The sequence below is a fragment of the Ipomoea nil genome, unplaced genomic scaffold, assembly GCF_001879475.1.
Source record: "Ipomoea nil cultivar Tokyo-kokei standard unplaced genomic scaffold, Asagao_1.1 scaffold3169, whole genome shotgun sequence".
In the NCBI taxonomy this organism is placed as follows: domain Eukaryota; kingdom Viridiplantae; phylum Streptophyta; class Magnoliopsida; order Solanales; family Convolvulaceae; genus Ipomoea; species Ipomoea nil.
In genome coordinates, this window is record NW_017619597.1 from 261023 (window position 1) to 284453 (window position 23431).

The 23431-nt window shown below is 33.2% G+C and overlaps 1 protein-coding gene and 1 long non-coding RNA gene across 3 annotated transcripts; both read right to left on the bottom strand.

Moving 5' to 3' along the window:
• Positions 1–477: 477 nt before the first annotated feature.
• Positions 478–23359, bottom strand: LOC109167472. The gene is made up of 3 exons (XR_002051866.1): positions 23347–23359; positions 21903–21914; positions 478–538 (listed from the first exon to the last, which is right to left on the bottom strand). It is a non-coding gene; the product is annotated as an uncharacterized LOC109167472 (long non-coding RNA).
• Positions 4917–9366, bottom strand: LOC109167470 (sucrose synthase 7-like). 2 transcript variants are annotated; one of them, XM_019316475.1, is made up of 17 exons: positions 9247–9366; positions 9054–9148; positions 8659–8909; positions 8351–8505; positions 8055–8247; positions 7858–7976; positions 7564–7780; positions 7374–7469; positions 7111–7284; positions 6909–7025; positions 6661–6827; positions 6336–6560; positions 5680–6246; positions 5465–5603; positions 5299–5375; positions 5185–5208; positions 4917–5088 (listed from the first exon to the last, which is right to left on the bottom strand). In XM_019316475.1, exons 3-17 carry the CDS (start codon positions 8890–8892, stop codon positions 5073–5075), a joined length of 2520 nt encoding a protein of 839 aa, XP_019172020.1. In that variant the 5' UTR covers positions 8893–8909; positions 9054–9148; positions 9247–9366; the 3' UTR covers positions 4917–5072. The 2 variants fall into 2 exon arrangements, with proteins under 2 accessions (XP_019172020.1, XP_019172019.1); XM_019316474.1 differs by having other exon boundaries at positions 9054–9169.
• Positions 23360–23431: the final 72 nt, after the last annotated feature.

Below are 23431 nucleotides of genomic sequence, written 5' to 3' on the forward strand. Positions count from 1 at the left end.
TCACACTTCTTCAGTTTACAACTGCTGGCCGCTGGATAATCAATCTGGTCACTCTGGGTTGGAAGCTGAAAAGGTACCGCATTTCTATCTTTGCTTTATTTTCATGTATATAAACTGTTTGATATATTGTGCCACTAGAGCAAAAAAAGAATATTTGGGTGATAATGTTCTGCAGTTTTCATAAGGTTGTACTGATTTTCCCTATTTAATTTTCCGCCTCTCCCTCTTTAATTTTCCCTTCATATGGACATTTAACCATTCAACTTGCGCATTTTAGAAACATGTCTTTGAAATTGAGAGAATTATCGGTGGTTGAAATCTTTTCAATTTTGAGCACACCTTACCAGATTCCCATTTCAATTTTGTCATATTCTGGATGGAATCTTCTGTCTTGTTTCTCTTCATCTTCCTTGTTCTTAAGTTTGTATAGTAATCATAATTAGGATGAATTATCTGTGGATTAATTATTTAATTAGGTGGCATTATCTTATCTCTAATACCACTGTCCTTGTCTTCAGTTCTAACTACTCTTCTTCTTCTTCATAGCCACAGCTTTTAAAAGCTCACCAAAAAGGAAGGGGAAAAAAGACTGTACTGATACCCAGTTAAAGCTCAAACAGGTAATTTTCTCCTCTTTCCTCTTCCCCCTCCCATGGGATTTATGGGTATGTGAAAAATCTTCAGTTCTAAATCTCGATCATGAATACCAAGTCATTTTCATAAGGCTGTACTGATTTTATTTGTGGGCTCTTCATCATTAGCTTGCAAATGAGAGTTATCTGGATATAGAAAAGCTGCAAGTTGGGTGATAATGTTCTGCAGATAGCTTTTTAGATTCTTGTATTCTTGGTACTATCATACTTTCTTGTTGTTGGTTTTATTGTTGTTAGTTTTATGTGGTGATGGGTGGATTGATTTTTAATTCCTTAGGTACATAAAGGAACATCAAACCAGTTAATTAAATGCAAATTTTCATCAGAATATTCTTTTTTTTTTTTTTTGGATATGAGGGAAACCTCACAACCCTTTTGGTTAAATATAGAATTCAAAAATGTAAGAAAAATTATAAGTTGGTATGAGTGGCATTTGGAATAAAAAAAAAAGTCCAGTATTATACACCCAAAAATCCAAAGCTACAGATTTTTTATTTGACAAATTTGGGTTTAAATTAATTAACTTTGTAATTTAATTGGATGATGGACTGACTTAATAAGAGTATAAAGAGTAAAAATGAATTTAGGTGGAAGTGTGAGGTGTTATTATATGTGAGTTAAGGGATTTTGGACAGAATGTAGTCAATATTTGAATGCTTCTTTGTTGCTTTTTTTGTTGCATAATCATTATTTTGAAAGTTATGATAATATATGTGAATATAAATATATTGGCATCGCGACCACCCGACAATAATTATTTCTTTATTTTAGTTTAGAACAGTTTCATATGGACAAATATTACAGCTCTATACAGTGGTTAAATTTTGTCTCAACTCATAAGTATCTTAATTTGTAAGTTTAGTTTACCAGTTGCTTTGTCTTAATGAGTATTTGGTACAATGATAAGTTAATCCTATAATTGCAGTAGAAGGCTTATGCATTAACTTAAAACTATTTATTCTATTAGCTTCTTTTGAGTGCAGCAAATAGGTAGAGTTTCTCCTTGAAAACTATAAGTTGGATCACTGGATTGTTTTTATATTGTTTTATATGATACCCAACTATAACTCTACTTTTATGCTTTCTGAATTACTCCTAACTTATTTCGCATTTCATTGCAAATTTATTATATCTATACTAATTTATTTACTCACTTTTTACATGTAGTTCCAACAAGTTGATTATGATAAAGCGGTTATTGATCTGGTGCGTTCAGAATGAGCCGATATTCTATCAAGTTATATAGAGTAGGTATGATTTGACGTTGTAATCATTTAGACTTTGTTCGTAGAATTGTTTTTTGTAGTATTATGACTTGGATGATGATTCGATTAGAATTGGTAATGAAAGTATTTTGACTTGTTATTTTGAACCTTGCTTAGCTTCTTCAAAATTATGTAACTATACTTGGCCATGGTGAATGGATAAATTGATTTTTTTATATGATTAAAATTTAAGCAGGTTAAAAATGGGTTGAGACAACGGTTAAAAACCGTTGTCTATTTTACAATAGACAACAGTTTGAAACTGTTGTCTTTTCTACAAAAGACAACAGTTTATGAGCGTGATTTTTAACAACAGCGATTTCAACAACACACAATAGACAACAGTTTATAACTGTTGTCTTTTAAAGAAAAGACAACAGTTAAAAATCGTTGTCTATGTGCATCACTTTTAACAACACCGGTTTCAACAACATTGAATAGACAACGGGTCAAAAACTGTTGTCTTTTCTAGAAAAGACAACGGTTAAAAACCGTTGTCTATGTACGTGACTTTTAACAACACCGATTTCAACAACACTTAATAGACAACGGTTAAAACACCGTTGTCGTTTATAGAAAAGACAACGGTTAAAAACCGTTGTCTATGTGCGTGACTTTTAACAACACCGGTTTCAACAACACTTAATAGACAACGGTTAAAAAACCGTTGTCGTTTCTAGAAAAGACAACGGTTATTAACTGTTGTCTATGTGCGTGACTTTTAACAACACCGGTTTCAACAACACTTAATAGACAACGGTTAAAAAACCGTTGTCGTTTCTAGAAAAGACAACGGTTATTAACCGTTGTCTATGTGCGTGACTTACAACAACACCAGCTTCAACAACACTTAATAGACAACGGTTAAAAAACCGTTGTCGTTTCTAGAAAAGACAACGGTTATTAACCGTTGTCTATGTGCGTGACTTACAACAACACCGGCTTCAACAACACTTAATAGACAACAGTTAAAAAACCGTTGTTGTTTCTAGAAAAGACAACAGTTAAAAAACCGTTGTCTATGCGCGGGACTTACAACAACACCGGCTTCAACAATAGAAATTATACCCCTACGACAACGGTTATTAACCGTTGTCTATGTGCATTTTTCTTGTAGTGAGTGAACGGCTATCATTAGTTCTCATTCTTCTCTGGGCATCTCTTCTCACCTTAAACTAACATTGTTTAACTCAACCCCATTCTTTTATGTATTAACAACGTATGTATAATGTATACATACGTATATATACAGAGTATAGACATAGAGATACATAGGGATCTGAAAAATGCATGGGGGTAGGGGTGGTGGGGGGGGGGGGGGATGTAAATGAGTTTTCACATCTTGGGTTAGGGTGAAGGGGCTGACATTGTCCTTCACGAAAGGCGCTGACCGTATTGTCTGCCCCGCATTTAAAGCGCGCCCATTGCTTCTTTCTGCACTTCGACTTCTATACAATCCCCAACCCCATGCACTGTCACACTGTCATTATCTATTTTCTACCCTTTTTTTATTTTTATATATATTTTTTAATTTTTATGTTTTTATATATAAATAAATCTCTGGGTTTTGTGAAAGTGGACCCGAGCTTTTCAAATTTGGGCATCTGTCACGTCTTTATTTATGTCATAGTGTAGGGGGGAGAGGGGATGTTTGGGAAAGGAAATCAGTAATGCATCGGAGGGAGAGGGACTCAAATTTTTTTTGAAAGAATAATAATTTTTAATTACTGTTTGTTTTTTTTTTTTTTATGATTTATTTCTAATTCCCTTTTGTTCAGTAATTAATAAATTTCAGGTATTTTGTATGGGGTTTTAGTACAGACTGAGAGCTGCTAAGTCTGGAATGTTTCCAACATTCCTTTTGGGTTCAATTTTGTCCATTCATCCAATTGGGTTTTCTCAGTTTCAAGAAGCCCAACTTTGGGTTTCCTTCTGTCACCACTTTTAAGTTTTAAACCCTCACATTTTCTCTCTATTGGCCCAGCAATTTGATTTTTTTTTTTTTTTTTTTTGGTCACGATGGTGATTAGGGTTAGGGTTAGAGGACCTAGTCTACCTATGTACAATGAAAAGATTATTAGATGTTTATTATTATGTGTGTTTTTAATGATGTTATTGACCAAATGGGCATACGTATTTGACATGACTAGAAGGGGAGTGCAAAATGTTTGGCCATCTTTTTCAATGCATTGGGTGGAGCAATAAATGTTACACATCTGATGATGGCTTCACAATTAGGGCTTTGTCAACATCACTTACGTGTCCAAACAGAAAGCACATATTTGGAATTTATGTCACGGGTCACCTATACATGTGTCCACACCTCTTGCCCCGTTTCTCTCGGGAGACGAAGAACATCATTTTTTCCTTTTCTTCTTCATTTTTTTTTTAATATAATATAGTTCATTTCGAACTCATGTTTCAGTCAAACCTTGTACAGACATGTTTTTGAAGTTGTGGGCTTTGAAATCATTGGGCCTGTCTTGGTTTGCACCAGCCCCATATGAGAGTCCGTACAATGTAAAACCGGCAATTTATACTGTACACCACGACGCACATAGCAATGTGTGTCCAGGTACAAAATGCGCGTGTTTCATGCTGATGTCACTCTGTCCATCCGAACCGATCGAATCTCATTATGTGTATTCAGTTAAAATTTTATGTGTATTGTGTTATGAGTTTATGTATATTTAGTTAAGAGTTACCAAGATCATGTGGTCTAATGGTACTCAGCCACTTAGGTTGGACTTTTATTTGGAAGATTGTGAGTTCGAGTCTCAGTGGAGGCGTTATTGGTTCAGTAGGTTGAGAAAGTATATGAACAGATACTACATTGTAATAGACTGAGCGCCCTAAAACCAATTGTTATATACAATGAACCAAAGTCTATTAGATTATGTGCTCTCAATTTATTTATGGTATATGCATAATCTGAATGTCGTTTTGGACCAGGGTACACAATGCAGGTGGGCTCTGGTACATGGTATAATTTGCCATGTAAAAGAAGGAAGAAAAGTCAATTGTTTCATTAAACTTGTTGTGTGATCATTACACTTAATTCTTATTGTTGTAACACATTCATTGATTCATTCTCTACACAGTTGAAACAGTGATGAATTGAATTGCTGCCATGGAAGTTTATGCTTTGGATCCTTCATACTCCAAGCAGCCTGCAAGTGAAAAGAGAGTATAAGTCCAGCCATTCCCAGTAGGCAATAATGTATTATATATGCAACAAACCAGAACGAATACACGTGTCGTTTCACCTCTTTAGAGAAGATTGTGTGCGCCTGATGCCAAAAAAACAAAAGTAACAATGTTGATTCATCTTGTATGGAAGAATACAGAAAAAGACATGTTTTATACCACAAATAACTTACCTCTGAGAGAGCTGAGGTTTGGCCTTTTGCTTTGGCTGCTCTGGAGCTTCATTGCTTCTAAGTGGTATACTCTTAACCTGACAGGAATGTTATGGGTTTATGGGACAATGTTTTGAAGCATAATATTTATGCAAATATGGGAATATATGTATATATATATATATACCAAGTTCCTGTACTGAAGTTGGTAGAAGGCTTGGATATATCTTTGGCTTGCTTGTTTCTGATCAGGGAACAATGTCTTCCAGAAGCCATATATAGACCCCATGTTCAAAACCTTGTTTGCATAGATCTTCCATGTGTAGCTGCAAAGATTTGGGCAAGAGAAAAATCAATAAAATGATTGAAGAAAAGATGATAAATCAAAATCTGATTCATTACCATTCGTTTATACGCTTTAAGCCCTGAGCAGAAATCCTATTCCAGTAGTCAGTGTCATCCCTGCATTTCTGGAAGAAATCTGCAATCTTGTTGCTAGATTCATCTCCATTGTTGGGGTCAATATGGAAGCCTGAAACCCCATCCACAATGATCTCTGCAGGGCCGCCTTGGTTGGTTGCAAAGGTTGGTAATCCACAGTTCATTGCCTCAATGACTGTAAGGCCAAATGCTTCGTACAAAGCAGGCTGTACGAAAGCTCCCTTTGAATCTGCAACAGTGCGGTAGAGTTCGCTGTTTCTTAGTCTGTCAGTCTGGGCTGCTATCCATCTCATTTGGCCCTTGAGTTGGTATTTTTCTATCAACGCGTGCATCTTCTTAATCTCGGCTGCTTCTTCTCTATCTTTGGATTTTGAAGGATCGAAGGAACCTCCAACCACAACCAGATTGACCAAGCTTCTCAGCCTCCTGTTCTTTCCATACCATTCTGTTAATCCACTCGTGTTCTTTACTGTGTCAAGCCTTGCCATGGTGAATATGATTGGTTTCTTTTTGTCTTCCAAATATCCACTGTTGTAAAACCAAATCAAGTTTCTAGCTCAGATCAATGCTGGTTTGCATACACTGAAAAATCCAAACTTAATATTCGACTCACTCACATGTGTTCATCGTTATCTGCTTTACTGAAGAGAAGTTCTTCAATGGCAGGACGAAATGATGTGAATCGCTTCTGTTTCTCCGTGTAAGGGAAATAGACGGTTTGGTCTGCCCCGGGAGAAGCAATGTTGAATTTTGGATCAAACACATTAACGCCAGAAACAACCCTGTAGAGCCCCGGCATGGTAAATGCACAGTGGCTTTCATATTGCCCCGGCCTGTCTTTGCTGTAGATCATGGAAAATTTTCAATAAGATTTACATATCATTCAATAAGATTTATCACGGCTTCCGATAAAAAATTGTTATGTGAATGCATTTTGTTTACCTTCCTGCTATTTCTTGGTATGTGCTTGTTATAATGAAATCTGCAGAATTCATTGCAATCATATCAGCTGTGAATTGGCATGAGAAATGATACTTGGGGTCTAGCTCCTTCCATTTTATGTCTGAATCTTCATATTTTGTCTTCTCTAGGGCATGTGCAATGGTACCCTTTTTCCAAAATTAAAAGTTGGTCAATAAACATAGGTATATAAAATATAATATTCATATTCAATGGATGAAACAAGATACCAGAGTTATCCCCAGTTTATTGGCCATGAGTGATGCCACCAAATTCCCATCACTGTAATTTCCAATAATCAAATCTGGTTTTACTTCCATTATCTCAATGATTTTATCAGCAGCATCCTATTGAAATGCGACAAACCGAGAAATCCAGTAAGCATAAATCTTTATGCAGAGGGGTGTTCAAGATGATAGATAATCCTAGTACCTGACTAAACCTCTCAAGATAAGGATAAATATCGAATCGAGAAATCCATTGATCAAGAACTCCATTTTCCGTCCTAAATGGCACTCTAAGGATGTGGGAGTACTTTGTATTGATGACTGGTTCAATTTCCTGGTTGCATTTTGTTCCTTTTGCATCTGGGATCAGCCTGGTTACCTATATACCCCAAAAAAAAAAAAGAGTAGAAAAAAGATTTACTAAGTTAATTAACTGAAAAAAAGTCTCTCCAATGCCATGCAACTCACCACAAGTATTTGAGGCTTGATATTAAGGCCTTGCTGCTTAATTCTATAAAGCAATTCCTCCTCAAATGCAACCACTTGATCCAAAACATAAACTACCTGTTTGAATCATAAGACGAAAACTAACTCAAACTGCAAGTCTGCAACGATATTCTTAGAGTTAAGGCCTTTTCGGTCTAAAGATATGAATTACCTGCCCACCGGTGTCTGGCAGGCCTAGTACATCTGCTTGCCCGAAGTATCCATGGACCGAGAACAGCACAATGTTAAATATTATTGGAAGCCTACCAAAGAATTTCTCCACATTCAACGGGTCAGGAGCCTGAAGTACTTCAGATAGTATTCTCATTGTATCCTGGACTCTTTCAGCAGTATTACCCCACCCCTTCTCAAACCCCAACTCTTTGAGCCTACAAAAGGGTAAATGTCACTTTTCTGAAACCCACCAAAAACAGCTAGAGGAAATGAGGATAAACTAAACTTTTACATTAGCTCAAAGCTTTGGTATGGTGCATCTTTGGGCTGTGAAGAGAGCGCCGCCTCAGCTACTATGAGTGCTGCCTGAAGCTTTGAGATGGTGCTGAGTGTCTCATTAATCATCAGTTTCTGCAATTCATGCAAGATCCTTTCAAAAACAGTTTGATTTTTTTTTTTTTTTTCTGTGTTATGTATAAGATAACATACGTCTCCGTGGTGATTCATGGAAAGCAAATAGTTCACAAGAGCCTGTGCAGTCTCTGATCTTCCAGCTAGCTTTGTACTGAGGAACTTTGCCACAGAATTGAATCCATTGCCAATGGAAGAAGACAAAGTCAAGTGAGGCATTGAGAGCTCTACAGCTCCAAAATCAATTTCCAGTGCATTTTCATCAGTTGCCCTGCAAACCATAAAATTCTTGAGCTATATATACTACTGGGGTCTGGGGCTAATCTAAACATGTGAATCTCAGTTATTTAGAATGCAAAACAAGAATCACATACCAATCCTCATCCACAATCATTTCTTTGAATTTCAAGTACTCTGTAGCTGTAATGCCCTCAACGGATAGATCATTTGCATTAACTTTAACATACTCCCAGAACCCCGGATTTTGCCTGGTGGCAAAGGCAATATGAGGAGGAACAACAGCTGCTTCCTGTAAAGTTCCACACACAAATCATGTTAACAAGTCGAGCAAATCGAGGCCTGTTTATAAGAGTTCTCGAGATTAGTTTCCCTTGTATTATTGTCTAGGACTTGCACAAGACATGAAAACAACATTGTAACAAGACACATGCAATGTATATACCATAGTAGTGCACAAAATGTAGCCAAGCAAGCCTTCCAACACTTGGTTCCTCTCAGCTTGATCATCTATCACTTTCTCCATCTCATCCATCAAGTGGTGAAGCTTCATCATCCTGCTCCCTTTCTCTGTGTACTTTGCAAAGCACCTTTTCATATGGTACCGGCTTTGCCTCAAGGCCTCTGGCATGCCATCTGCTATGGAGTCGGACCGTTTCAGAGCAGGACCGGTAGCCATTTTGAATGTTCTGAAAGCTTAAAGATTGGATATTTACACAACAAAAAAGATGACTTGTTTGGTTGTCTCAGCAATGAATGGGGGATTTTATAGTTCAAACATAAGGACAAAAATGAAGCATACATTATGGCAAAGAAATGGCAAAAGAAAGGAATATTTACCATTGGAAAGATTCTTAGATGGAAAACAAAGGTAATCTGTGTCTGTGGCATTAGATCGACTAGGTGGTGGGCATGGGCATCATTCTTTCCTTTTTCTGCTTCATGATTATTATGACCTGTGAGAATATGTTTCAGCTTAAACAAATGATGTTTTGCTGGGAAAGTCTACTATGAAAAATGGCAATCTTGATACCTTAAGAACAAGGCGAAGGATTTCTTGCACCATGGGCAAGAGTCTGTAGGTTAGCTTCATCATGTTTTGAGGACCAAACACTTCCCAAGATTTCAGCACCAAAAAGGGCTAAATTTGCAACAAGATTACCCGATTGCATCACTAAAATGTCTCAATTGCAGAAGAAAATGTAAAAGCAAGTGTTTGGAATGTTTTAAATTATTGATTCTATTGAAAATATTCATAGTTAATGGTCCGTTTGGAAAGCAGGAAAATGGCTTCTGGAAAATGAGTCATTTTCTGGAAAATATTTTCCTTTCCGGTGTTTGGTTGCATTCTGGAAAACTATTTTTGTGTGTTTGGTTCATTTTCTGAAAAATAAGTAGAATTGTATAATTAAATATTTTAATTATTTTATTTAGAATATTACAACATGTATAATAATATATAATAATATAATAATAATTTTAAATATAATAAAAAATAAGTAATAATATAAAAAATATTATGGTGGTGGTGGTGTAGTGGTAGTGGTGTTATTTGTTATATAATAATAATAATAATAATAATAATTGGTGGTGGTATGACGGTGGTGGCAATGGTGTGGTGGCGGTGGTTGTGGTGGTGGTGGCGGCGGCGACAGTGGTTGCGGTGGTATGGTGGTGGTGTGGTGGCGGTGGTATGGTGGTGGCTGCGGCGGCGGTGGTATGATGGTGGTGGCGGCGACGGTGGTTGCGGTGGTAGGGTGGTGGTGGCGGCGGCGGCGGTGGTAGTGGTGGCGGTGTGATGGTGGTGGTGGTAGCGGCAACGGTGGTATGGTGGTGGTGATGGCGGTGGTGGTGGTGGTAGTGGTGGTGGTGTGGTGGCGGTAGTATGGTGGTGGTGGTGGTGGCGGCGGTGGTGGTAGTGGTGGTGGTGTGATGGTGATGGTGATGGTGGTAACGGCAACGGTGATTACGGTGGTATGGTGGTGGTGGTGGTGGTGGCGGTGGTGTGGTGGTGGTGGTGGCGGCGGTGGTAGTGGTGGTGGTGTGATGGTGGTGGTGGTAGCGACAACGGTGGTTACGGTGGTATGGTGGTGGTGGTGGCGGCGACATTGGTTGCGGTGGTATGGTGTTTATGGTGTTGGTGGTGGTAGTGGTTGCGGTGGTGGTGTGGCGGCGGCGGCAGTAGTGGTGGTGATGGTGGTAGTGAGGTGGTGGTGGTATGATGTTGAAGATGTTGGTGGTGGTGTGATGTTGGTGTAAAAGTTGGAAAATGACTTCCCCCAAAAAAAGTGGAAGTCATTTTCCTCCAAAATAAGCCTATTTTCCAAAGTCAAAGGAAAATGATTTCCGTTGACTTGATTTTCCAGGCACATCCAATGGAAACTTGGAAAATGATTTCCAGAACTCATTTTCCAGGTTTCCAAACACACCCTTAAATGAACTGTAATATGGGTCCGTTTGGAAAGCAGGAAAATGACTTCTGGAAAATGAGTCATTTTCCAGAAGTTATTTTCCTTTCTTGTGTTTGGCTGCACAATGGAAAACTGTCTTTTGGTGTTTGGTTCATTTTCTAGAAAATGAACAGAATGGCATACTTAAACATTTTAATTATTATATACCGAAAAATATATTTTTGTTTTTGTTTGTAGAATATAACAATTTTTATTACAAATTCTATGCAACATAAATTTTGATTGTATTTAATTCTAATGTCATTGCTCTCTATCTTTCTAGTACTAAAACTATTGTCACAATATGACAATTTGAAATCACAATTACATGTTAGAAACAACATAAATGCATAAATAATCAAGTCTTGAAAATTAAAGTCCACAAAGTGTTAGGATCCAATATAACAAGTACTAAGATTCAACATAACCAACCAGCTACAAAACATACATAAAAATAAGTCTTAAAGATTACAATCCAAGTCTTAACATGCATGTTAACCAACAAAAAAGACATACATAATTTAATCCGTAGAAGAAATAAATTTCTCAATCCATTTCCTCTTCAAACTTGCATTCTTCGCATTGAAAATTCGCGCATGAACCTCATTTGTCATCAAGTATTCAAATACCTTACATAGGTCATCCTCATGAAAGCCATCACCTATGCTCATCACATCCGCAAACAACTGATTTTCATCAATACCGGTATTCAAAGATTTAATTGCCGTGGCAATGCTACCGAGCTGTTCAGCAATTTCATCCACCTTCAAGTCAAGTGACTTTCGCTTCCGACCGGATCTTTGAGACGACGCAGTTAATGCAGATGTTTTTCCTTACTTTCTTCATCAATGTTATCAGGCAGGGTTTCATCATTGTTACCAGGCAATATCTCATCATGAGGACCATCTAAATTAACATCTGCAAAAGACTTTGCAAACCGTCCTATGGCACAATCTCTGCCAACGATAATGGACATCTCATCATAGAAATTAATCTTCCTGTTCAACAATGTTTCATACTTGGGAGTTGCCTATGAATAAAAAAAAAAAAAAAAACATGAGTATTTACCATTGTTGCTAATATAAAGAATGAAAAATATAAGTCCTAGGTTTAGTGTAGTGTTTTGTCGTATTGACTTGATGTCATGACAGAAGGCGGTAGTGTGGGGATTCGAATGATAATGAAATGTGTGGATTAAATCCTTTGTGCACACATAAAGATTAAGTTTGACCAGTGGTTGATTGTGCGATTCATAATTTACCTATGCAATGGCTCTAAGGATGGATCTTGTGGGCTTATAATTAGTCGAGCTTCAATGTGGACGATATTGACTTTTTGTGCCTCAATAAATTTAGAAAGTAGTTATGAACAAATATTGCATTGCAACAGAGTCAATAGTACTAAAAAAAAATGTCATTATTTATTTGACTAACGCATTGTGCTTTCATTAATTTAAGGAAAAGTGGCTATTATTCATTTATTTTTCTTCATTCAATAAAATTAAGAAATTTTGCGAGAGTTTTACTAGGCTAGGAAAGACCAGCTAGATTCTTTGCCAAAATGTATTTGAACGCCATTACGGATTTACGGATCACCAAAAGCCTTGTGCACCTTGCATCGCAAATTATGGTGTGGAAACGTGTTCACATGCGCATGATGAATACAAGGGTAGATACATAATTTTTATACTGTAGATTCATAATTTTGTTTTTTCATTTGTTGTTAACGACGTTTTTCTCTTCGCAATCACATTATTTCGTCTTCGCAGTACAGATATTATGAATCTACAGTACAAAAATTATGAATTTACAGTATAAAAATTATGAATCTACAGTATAGATGTTATGAATCTACAATATAGAAATTATGAATCTACATCTTAGAAATTATGTTTCTATCCTGTGTTCACCATGCGCATGGTGAACACGGTTCCACAGCATAACTATTGCACCTTCCATGCTAAAGGTACAAAATTGTAAAAAAAAAAACAAAAAACAAAAAACAAAAAACAAAAAACAAAAAAAACAAAAAACAAAACAAAACAAAAAAAAAACAAAACAAAACAAAAAAAAACGTTATTCTTTTTAGAAGGAAAGACATAATCGCATTACTAATCAACCAAGTGGGAGATACAGGCCAGTGGAACAGATGGTCACGACCTTAGGACAGACAGAGAATTAGTTGTCTGTGCTAACACATGATTCGCTGACCTCTTGACATGATGAACAGATACGTTCCTAATGTCAGTAGCAATAATACAACATTGCTTAACTATATTCATTTTTGCTTCCAAACCTCTTATTCCTTCACCGTTGCTCTTTAATAAATTATGAGTCACTCTCAATCATAACTTATCGATCTATACCTCTCCTTATACAAGAGTTAATTTATATTTCTATTTCTATCAAGAGCAATTTGAGGTAACACAATTTAATTTTTCATATAAAATTATTTAGCATGTGTTTATTTAAAATTATTATAATAAATCTTTGTCAATTATTCTAACAATATTTTATCCCATTTGAATCCAAGCCGGGGAGCGTTACAACTCCAATCTCCCTTACCAATTGTTATGCCATGGACCCGAGTCCACTTTGCAAGGTGGGTTTGGGTAAAAAATAGCGTTGTCTGAATTTTTTTAGAAAGAAAAAAAAAATTGTTTCTTTCCTTGCCGTTTGTCTTCAGAATTCGTTCATCTATATTCGCAAATTTTAGAACTCTATATTCAGAATTTTAGAACTCAATATTCACAATTGCAGAACTCTATATATTCACAATTACAGAACTCTATATTCACAATTTTATAACTCTATGTTCACAATTAAATAACTCTATATTCACAATTAAAGAACTCTATATTCAACAGTATAATACAATTTTTGAATATATATTCACAATTTTTGAATTCTATATTCACAAACTAAAAAAAAAAAAAAAAAATCATTGACTGGAAAAACAGTATCACTAACAGCGTCGTTATTTCAAACATACGTTTTAGACCCGGGTCGACCTCGCCAGAATATAATTTGCCCTCCCTAACCTATCAAACTAATCAAGCATTCAAGCCCATATTCCAGCAATATTTGAACTTCTTGATGGATGGGCTTATAATTTACAATTTTCATAGGGCCTATGCCTTATGGGCTTATAGCTTACAATTTCATCTATGGCCTATGCCTCCTTCACATTAAAATACAATTTTAAAATAGGATTTCAAAAAAAAAAAAAAAAAAAAAAAAAACTCAGAAGGATAAAAAATGTTCAAAATATGATAGTCTAGATGTTTAGTAACAAAAAATAATTGTCTGTGGCTAAATTTAGAAATGTCACCAACGACAAGGGGTCTCCGTTGAAATAAACTCATTGAAAAAAAAAGGAAAAGTGTCAAATTGGCCCCCTAAGTCGACCGGATAGTGCAATTGGGTCCCCCAACTAAAAAAAGCTTCAGTCAGATCTCCCAAACCTGTAAAATTGTTCAATTAAGTTCAAAGTGACTTGTTTAACAAGTTAAGTCTTCACATTGTTGACACGTGTCATTTAAAAAAAATTGTTTTTTTTTTTGTAAAAAAATTATTTATTTATTTATTAAAATATATATTATATATAAAAAATAAAAAATAAAAATTATATATATATATATATATATATATATATATATATATATACACACATACACAAAGCTTTTTTTTTTTGAAAACGCACAAAGCTGTTTAGGTGGCTGTGTTTTTTTATTTTTTATTTTATTTTATTTTTTTATAAATAATATATATTTTAATAAATAAATAACTAAAATTTAAAAAAACAAAAAACAAAAAACAAAAAAAAAATATTTTTTTAAATGACACATGTCAACAATGTGAAGATTTAACCTGTTAAACAAGTCACTTTGGACTTAATTGAACAATTTTACATGTTTAGGGGATCTGAATGGAGCTTTATTTAGTTAGGAGACCCAATTGCACTATCCGGTCGACTTAGGGGGGGGCCAATTTGACACTTTTTTCCGAAAAAAATTGGAGAGACAAAAATGTCATTTCTAAAATAATGTTTCACCAAAAATTTATCATAAGGACCAAAAGTGTCCAAAATATGATAGTCTGGAGTGTTAAATGACAAATACGATAGTATGTGACTAAATTTGGAATTGACATCAAAGACAAAAAACCTCTGTCATAATTAACCCTTTAAAGAATCTTTAAAAGTCTGGATCTAATACAACCATAAAAGTCTTGATTGAATACACCCCTAAAGTCGAATCAAATAGAATATATTTTTAAATGAGTAATAAATATATTAATATGTATCACGTGAATATTTCTGAAATAAAAGAAATACAATTAATTATTAAGATCACAAATCAAAGCATTCACGTACAATACCAAGTGGCTTGTGGTCTACTGGTATCGGATTGCTCCCCTATGTAGGAGGGTCTAAGTTCCGAGCCTCAGTCTATATATAGATTGTATGGGTATCCCCTTTCCTTGTAATATTAAAAAAAAAAAAAAAAATCACGTACCATATTACAAATCAAAACATTCATGTACAATACTACAACCCGCCACGCACTACGGGACATGTATGAACCAATTCAAGAACTTTGACCCACTTTAATAACCTTAACTACAATAAAAGACGGAGGAGTACCACCCCGCACCTAGACAAACATAGAAATGTTTCTAATGGGTGACACTATTCACCGTTTAATAAACTAGAAGTTATAAATATTATTATAAAATTCTGATAACCATCAAATCGTGATAAGTGATAACGCGTTGATTGTCAATTAATACTAAAACAAGATGATATGATCTCATGAGACAATAATGTGCATCACTTTACGACGCGTTGTTCGTGTTCACATATTTGAAAATACAGCCAGCTCGCCTCCTTCAATTGCTCAAAGCTAAGATATATGTATATGAAAATTTATTATAGTTCGTTCATATACTTTAATTGTCTCCTCGAAAATTGTACATGATGCATTGCATGAGCTAATACTGCACATGCACAAAGAGAAAACATTAAATGAACCCATAACAATCATAGATCAACATACTTTTTTTTTTATTCATTTGGTAACACCAAATATTTTATATATATATATATATATATATATATATATATATATATATATATATATATGGTTCCATTTCTATAAATAAATAGAAATTTTAACTATAAACTATGCGTATTTATCTTATAATAATGATGTGTATGTATGTATTTAATTTTTTTAAAAATCTTTCTACGCATATTTAAGATAAAACAAAATGTGTTTAATTGGACTATGCGTATTATTTATTATAAAACAATGTGGGTTAAAAACTACGTGGATTTATTTCAAAACAATACATTTTTAGCCTTCCCACTCTCTTCCAAGAGTATTTATACCAAAACAGTTTGAATTCCTTCCAAGATGATGCCAAAAAATAGCATATTTAATATATAAAATGACATTGTATCTTTCATTTAAACTTTTACGTATTTTTAACAAGTTTTTCTTCTTTTTTTTTTTTTTAAAAAAAAACAAGTTTTCTCTAAAATAATATAATGTTTGTTGAATTGAATTGTCTTCCAAATATAATGTTGTAATGAAAGTTTTACATATTTAAAAAAATGTCACAATATTTTTTAGTTAAATAAAATGTCACAATATTTTTTTTTTATTACAAGAGAAGGGGATACCCAAATTACTATTCACCTCCACTAAGACTTAAACCTATCACCTCCCACCTAGGGGAGCAACCTGATACCATTGGACCATAATGTTGTTGGTATATTTTTTATTTAAATATAATGTCATCTATTCACTATTTTTTGTGTTGATGCCATAAAATTATTTTTATTTTTTCACACAAGATTCTATTATCACCTAATCTTATCCTGTTATCTACTATCTACATCTACAGCTACATCTACAATTCTAATAAAAGCCAATAATATTAGGCCCTTAACTGGAACAAAAAAATGTCGGTAGTATTGTTTCTTAAAATGAATGGTTCATATTATTTTGATTTTAGTATTCTTTTTAATGATTTTTCTTATTTACCCTCAATTATATTCTTTTCTATCTACAATTATAATAAAAGCCAATAATATTAGGCTCTTAACTGGAACAAAAAAAAATGTCGGCAGTATTGTTTCTTAAAATGAATGGTTCATATTATTTTGATTTTAGTATTCTTTTTAATGATTTTCCTTATTTACCTTCTATTATATTATTTTCTTCCCTTAAATAACCTAAATTCCCGTTAGTATAAACTTTAGTAATGGAATATTTCGTTAATTATTTATTATTTTTAACTTACTCATTAATTTTTATTAGAAAGGTCTTAGGTTCGAACCCCATCCCAGTTAGAGTTGGAATAATTGTTAACCATATACTACGGATATGTTAAAATGTATTTTATATATATATATATATATATATATATATATATATATATATATATAATTTAACATAAACTTTGGTCAAATAATTAGTCCGACTAAATAAATAACATTCAAAGTTAAACATCAAAGATTATAAATCAAGAACTTTAAAAATCATTTGATTTTTATGCATTAAAAAAAATAATTTAGGTTAAGTTTTTTTTTTTCGTTTAATTAATCTTCTTTTGATTATTTAGATCAAAACAAAATTTAATAGTTCAATTATATTTTTGCATTATTAGTATAATTTAGGTCGTTATGGTATTAATATTTTTTGTATGTATTTTTATAATGGAACAATTGTACATTACTTTACAAGTATTATATTATTTTTTTTTACCAGACAAAATTGTTCTTACATCATTGTTAGATCTGCGCGACCTAACTACAAAGTTGTTGGTCATAAATACAATTACACCTAGACTCTAAAATGGTAGGACCATTTTCCAAAGAATGTAAATAAAAAAAAAAAATCAATGATTTCATTATTGTTGATGAACAGTATGTACGTCAATTTATTAGTCTTATTAAATTAAATAAATTAGTGATTACAACAAAAAATAATACATATGCATTAAATTAATTTAGAATTAGATGTCTAATGCCTTTATTTAAAAAACTTTTTTTTTTGAAAGCTACTGGCTCTATTACATTGTAGTATCTGTTCATATACTTTCTCAACCTACTGAAACACAAAGAACCAATAACGCCTCCACTGAGAAAAAATTATTCATTATAAAAAATTTAAAAAGAGATATAATTTCATTAGTTATTTTTGAAGGGATAATTTCATTAGTTATATTATCTTTATTTTCTACAATTCAAAGATTCATTACCTTTAAATTTATTAATTTATTATATTTACTATATTGTCCATTGTCTTCTTTTTACATTATCTTGTAATTAAATATCAATGTTATAATACAAAATATATTATATATATTTATTTATTTACCAAGTATTTTATACAAATATAATAAATATTAATATTTTGTTCAATACTTTCACATGATAACCTATGACACACATCTCACAATGCATGAAACATCCAGGGGAAAAACTACCACTACCAAATATCAATAGGTTCTTGTAAGATAAAGAGTTAATAGTACAACAAGATCCCATCATATACACAACAATGCAAATCTAAAGCTTCCTACACCATAATATTTACATTCAAATTCATCAATTGATTATATTTACTACATTGTCTATTATCTTTTTTGTGCACTATTTTTTAATTAAATATCAAAGTTATAATACAAAATAATGTTATATATTTATTTACCAAGTATTTTATATTATTAATACCATGAAAAAATTTAAAAAAAATTATAATTAATAAAACCAATCATATTAACTACTTGAGAGATTTGTTGACAAAGAGAGTATTCAAATCACACAACAAGTTGAAGTGAAAACTACCTCGCAATGTCTTTGTTTGACAATCAGCAGTTAGCGGTTAGCGTTAGCGGATTTGACCAGCGAATTATATCAACGGTCAGTAAAAAGATATTTGAAAAAATTAGCTGTTTAGATTAACATGTAAAATGACCTAAGGGCCGGGTATACATAATAATAATAATAATAATAATAATAATAATAATAATAATAATAATAATAATAATTTTAAAAAATAAAAAATATAATTAAGCTAATCATATTAACTACTTGGGGGATTTATTGATCCGCTCTTCATAGACAAACTTGTGATTTGCACACAACAAATTGAAGTGTGAAACTACCTCACAATGTACTTGTTTGGTAATCAGCAGTTAGCTCTTCAATATTAGTATATATTTAATATTTTATGCCCTAATTTTTATTTGCTCTCCCTTATACATATTGTAACATAACTACCACTCAAAAAAAGAAGTGTGTTGATATATATATATATATATATATATATATATATATATATATATATATATAAAGAGATCAGAGAGAGAGAAATTAAGGGCCCGTTTACTAATAGAAAACTGTTTTATGTTTTCTATTCTCTGTTTTCGAAAATTCTCTATTTTCAATTCTCTATTTTATATTCTCTGTTTAAAATGCCATTACAAAACATATTAATTGCAATAATTTAAAATAAGTTGTTTCGTGACGAAATGTGATTAAAAAACATTGTAAATAAAATTGAGTACACCATCAATGATTATAATTTGTCAAGAGTGTAAATAAAATTGAGTACACCATCAATGATTATAAAATCAAATATAATCAACTACAAATTTAATATAATTAAATTAATTAGTATAAAATCAAATACAAATTTAATATAATTAAGTTAATTAGTATAAAATCAAATATAATCAACTACAAATTTAATATAATTAAGTTAATTAATATATAATCAACTACAGATTTAATATAATTAAGTTAATTAATATAAAATCAAATATAATTAGGAAAAAAGAGAGAGAAGGCGAGAAAAAAAAAAACAAAAAAAAATAAAGAAAACGATGGAACTTGCTGGGTTGAGATCTGCAAAAATTGAAGAAAAAGAGCGAGGTAAAAATCCAAACGACGGAGCTCGGAGTGGCGTGACCGGCGGGTGCGGCTGGAGCCTGGACTGGCGACCAACGGATGGAACTCGGAGTGCAAGACCGGCGGCTGAAAGCTTTCGCGTGAGCGCGGTGAGGCAAGGGACGGCGATGAATCCGATGAGGCAAGGTACGACAATGACTCCGGTGAGGCAAGGGTATAGTAGATGGCATGAGGCTGAAGATGCGCAGGACTACTACACAAGATGAAGAAGAAAGAAGAAGACAAGGGAAAGAAAATTGCTTGTGATGGGAATCGATGCCTTGTACTGTGCATTTTTACTGTTCATCCGTGTTTTCTAAATAGAAAACAAGTTTTAGTTGTGTTTCAAATTTTCTCTATTTTAGAGAAGAGTTCTCTATTTTGAAAATGGAAAATAGCATTAGTAAACATGTTTCTTGTTTCCTTATTCCAAATTTTCAAAAATTTTCATAAATTTCCTGTTAGTAAACGCACCCTAAACTTTTGTTCAAATGCGGTCGCGCCCTCCCGTGCGGTCGCTTGATAAAATACACCAACAGTGTTAACAAAATGCACCAATAATGTTAGGAAAAAGCACAACAATGAAATGCACAAATACTCTAAAAACACACAACACACCCAAAAAAATGCAACATATAACTCCACATCCCTAATGGTGTATTTTTGAACATTGTATGGTGCTTTTATTCATACCTAATGGTACGTTTTTGGTGATGCGTAGCTAATTTGTGCATGTTTTTTGTTGTGCATTTCCTAACATGGATAGTGTATATTTGTATACATATTGGTGCAGACACTGATAGCACGAGAATGCGTGGCCGCACCTGAATTCAACTCGATATATATCAAGTAACCAATAACAATAGAGTCATACATCAATAGAGTTATATTGCTCAACTAATTTACAAAATGTCACTGTTGTTTTTTTTTTCTTTAACCTAAATCTTCATCTTTTTGTTTTATAAATGGATATATGGTCAAGATTTATATAAAATTTGACTCTCATGAGAATTAAATTTGCTGAGCACCAACAGCAACAACAGTAGTAGTTGTTATTTTTCAAATTTTCAATTTTGTATTTAGATAACAACTCTGATCTTAGATAATCATTTTCTTAACAGAAAATTAAAATGGATATAAAATTAATAGTTAAATGATCAATTATGATTGATTTTTAAATTGAAGATAAAAATTAAAACAATATTAATAGTGGAGCGATATGATGATTTTAAAAACTAACTTATATAGAAGCATTGCAACAATATGACAAAAGACCTCAATTGTGGCCATGACCTACCACACATATATATATATATATATATATAGCAAGCACGGCATCACGTACAAGTGGAAAGCTCTACACACACGGAAACATTACAAAAATGTTTGGCTTCATATAGAATACTGAACTATCAACTCCACTTTTCTTTTTCTTTTTTGTTTCTTTTATCTTTTTTTTTGAGGCTTTGATTTTTCATATATTTGTGTTGGGTGTCTTGTTTACGACAATGTAACATGTTGCAATTGCAAGTTGTTTTGGAGTTTTTTTCGTGAAAGACATAAACTATGACTAGGGTATGTAGCAATCACAATCGTGAAAAAAAGAAAAAGTCTAATTTAATTGTTCTTTTGGTAGTTGAGAATTGAACAAGTTGAAAAGGATTTGGAAACAGTGTTTTTAATTTCTAAACCATTAGGAGGGGAAAGAGTCCAGCAGAGTACTCCATTAATTAAATCTTCACATGGGATTAGTTATACTACTCGCCTATTTCTCTATTGAATTGATGAATAATTAAAGTGAATTCTCTATTACCGAAATGGTCTCTCGACTATTGCAAAATTATTAATTTTGTCATCGATAATTTTTCGTGTCCAATTAAGTCATCAACTTTGAAAATATTAACCAATTTAGTTTTTCGTTTAATTTGCCGTTAGACATCTATTAACTCGGGACCAAATTGGTAATTTTTCTATAGTCAAGGGACCATTCCGGTCATCACATACACCATTTTTTTCTGAAAGTTAATTACTGAAATGGTCCCTTGATTATAGCAAAATTACCAATTTGGTCCCGAATTAACGGATGTCTAACGACAAAATAAACGGAGAACCAAATTGGTTAACATTTTCAAAGTCGATGACTTAATTAGACACAAAAAATTGTCGAGAACCAAATTGACTGATAATTTTGTAATAGTGAAGGGACCATTTCGATAATAAACTCTATTATATTTTAGCCCTCTTAATTCTACTCCTTAACTTAATTCGCACTTCTAACTTTCTCCTCTTCCTTTCTAGACCCTAAATACCTTGCATTTGAGTTCAAATTATCCTCTGAGCCCAATTAATTCTCGGATCTTCACTTCATAACTCAATTGACCTCGAACTTACAATCGTTATGTTGTGCAACCGATGGTGCACATGGTTGTAAAACGATGCCGTTCCATTTAAAAAAAAAAAATTTGTTCATTGCCGTTAACGGCGTTAGGTGGTTTACTTTCGTATTCAAATAGTAGGATATATACATAACTTCATAACTATATATCCAGAATTACATAACTATATATTCATAATTATATATTCATAATTTGATAACAATACATTCAGAAATTAATAATTACACATTCATAATTGACCTTATCGATTCTGAATATATAGTTCATTCATTCTGGATATATAGTTAATTCATTCTGGATATATAGTTCATTCATTCTGGATATATAGTTCATTCATTCTGGATATATAGTTGAGTATGATGATTTTTCAGATTTGGTCCCCGTCTTTTAATTTGGACAATTTAACCACCCGTCTATTTAATTCTTTCCAATTGAGGTCCTTCCGTCAAATAGGTGTTATGTCAGCGTCAATTTCAGGGGCATTTTGGTACATTTACTTGCTATGCGTATTTGTACTCCTTAATACGCCAAATAAAATTTAAAAATACCCATCTTATACTTGCTGTGCGTATGTGTCGCTTAGATGGTCTAAAATACCCAATTTATTTGCCCAACCCTAATCGCAGGAGCTGAGAAGTAAGCAAGCAAGCTATGTAATGAAAATCCCCAAATTTTCCCATCTTAAACCATAATCGCAGTCTAGCGTTGAAGCTTGGGAGAGAACGAACGAAGAACATTGATGGAATCGAGAGGGAAGCAAGCTAGCGTTGGTTGCAACTCTGCTCCAGCAGGTAAGTTTGGTTACCTTTATGGTTTAGGAGAACGAAATGGTACATGTGGGGTCCGAATGTCTGTGTTGTGTTGTTTAGTATATACTTTCACTCCTTTCTGTGTTGTGTGTTGTATATTGTGCTTAGTATAGGTACATGTGGGGACCATAGGTACATGTGGGGACCTTTTTGTGGTTGAAAATGGTGTGTGGACCAATGTTTGTCTGATTATATATGCATATGTTGGGGACCATAGTTGTTGTTTTTTTCTAAAGCCTTTACTGTAAAGTAGTGTATTGTGTACTTCCATGTTGTGTGCATTACAGTGGACCATTATATGTTGTCTAAAGTGCTTTGGAAATTTGAATCATTGATCTCAGGGATTTTTACTCTTAAACTAAGACATGGAGGAATGATAAGTCAAGATTTACCAGCTAAATATTTAGGAGGCAGTGTTAGTGTATTTAATGATATGGTAGAAGATGAGTGGGGGTTAATTTGTTTAAAGGAGAAGGTTGGGGAGATTGGTTATGTAATGGATGATACTTTGAGGTACTTCATGGCCACAGAAATGGGGTTGCAAGAATTGGTTAAAGACTTTGAGTTGTGGAATTTACTTAACCAATGTTGTAGTCCTAAGG

What these genes read in the sequence shown, in the direction of transcription:
- LOC109167470 (XM_019316475.1), bottom strand. Translation starts at nt 8,892, where the DNA reads ATGGCTACCGGTCCTGCTCTGAAACGGTCCGACTCCATAGCAGATGGC. An exon ending in ATGATTGTGGATGAGGATTG is followed by an intron (nt 8,248 to 8,350) that starts GTATGTGATTCT and finishes TATGGTTTGCAG; the next exon opens with GGCAACTGATGAAAATGCAC. An exon ending in AAACCTCAGCTCTCTCAGAG is followed by an intron (nt 5,209 to 5,298) that starts GTAAGTTATTTG and finishes TTTTGGCATCAG; the next exon opens with GCGCACACAATCTTCTCTAA.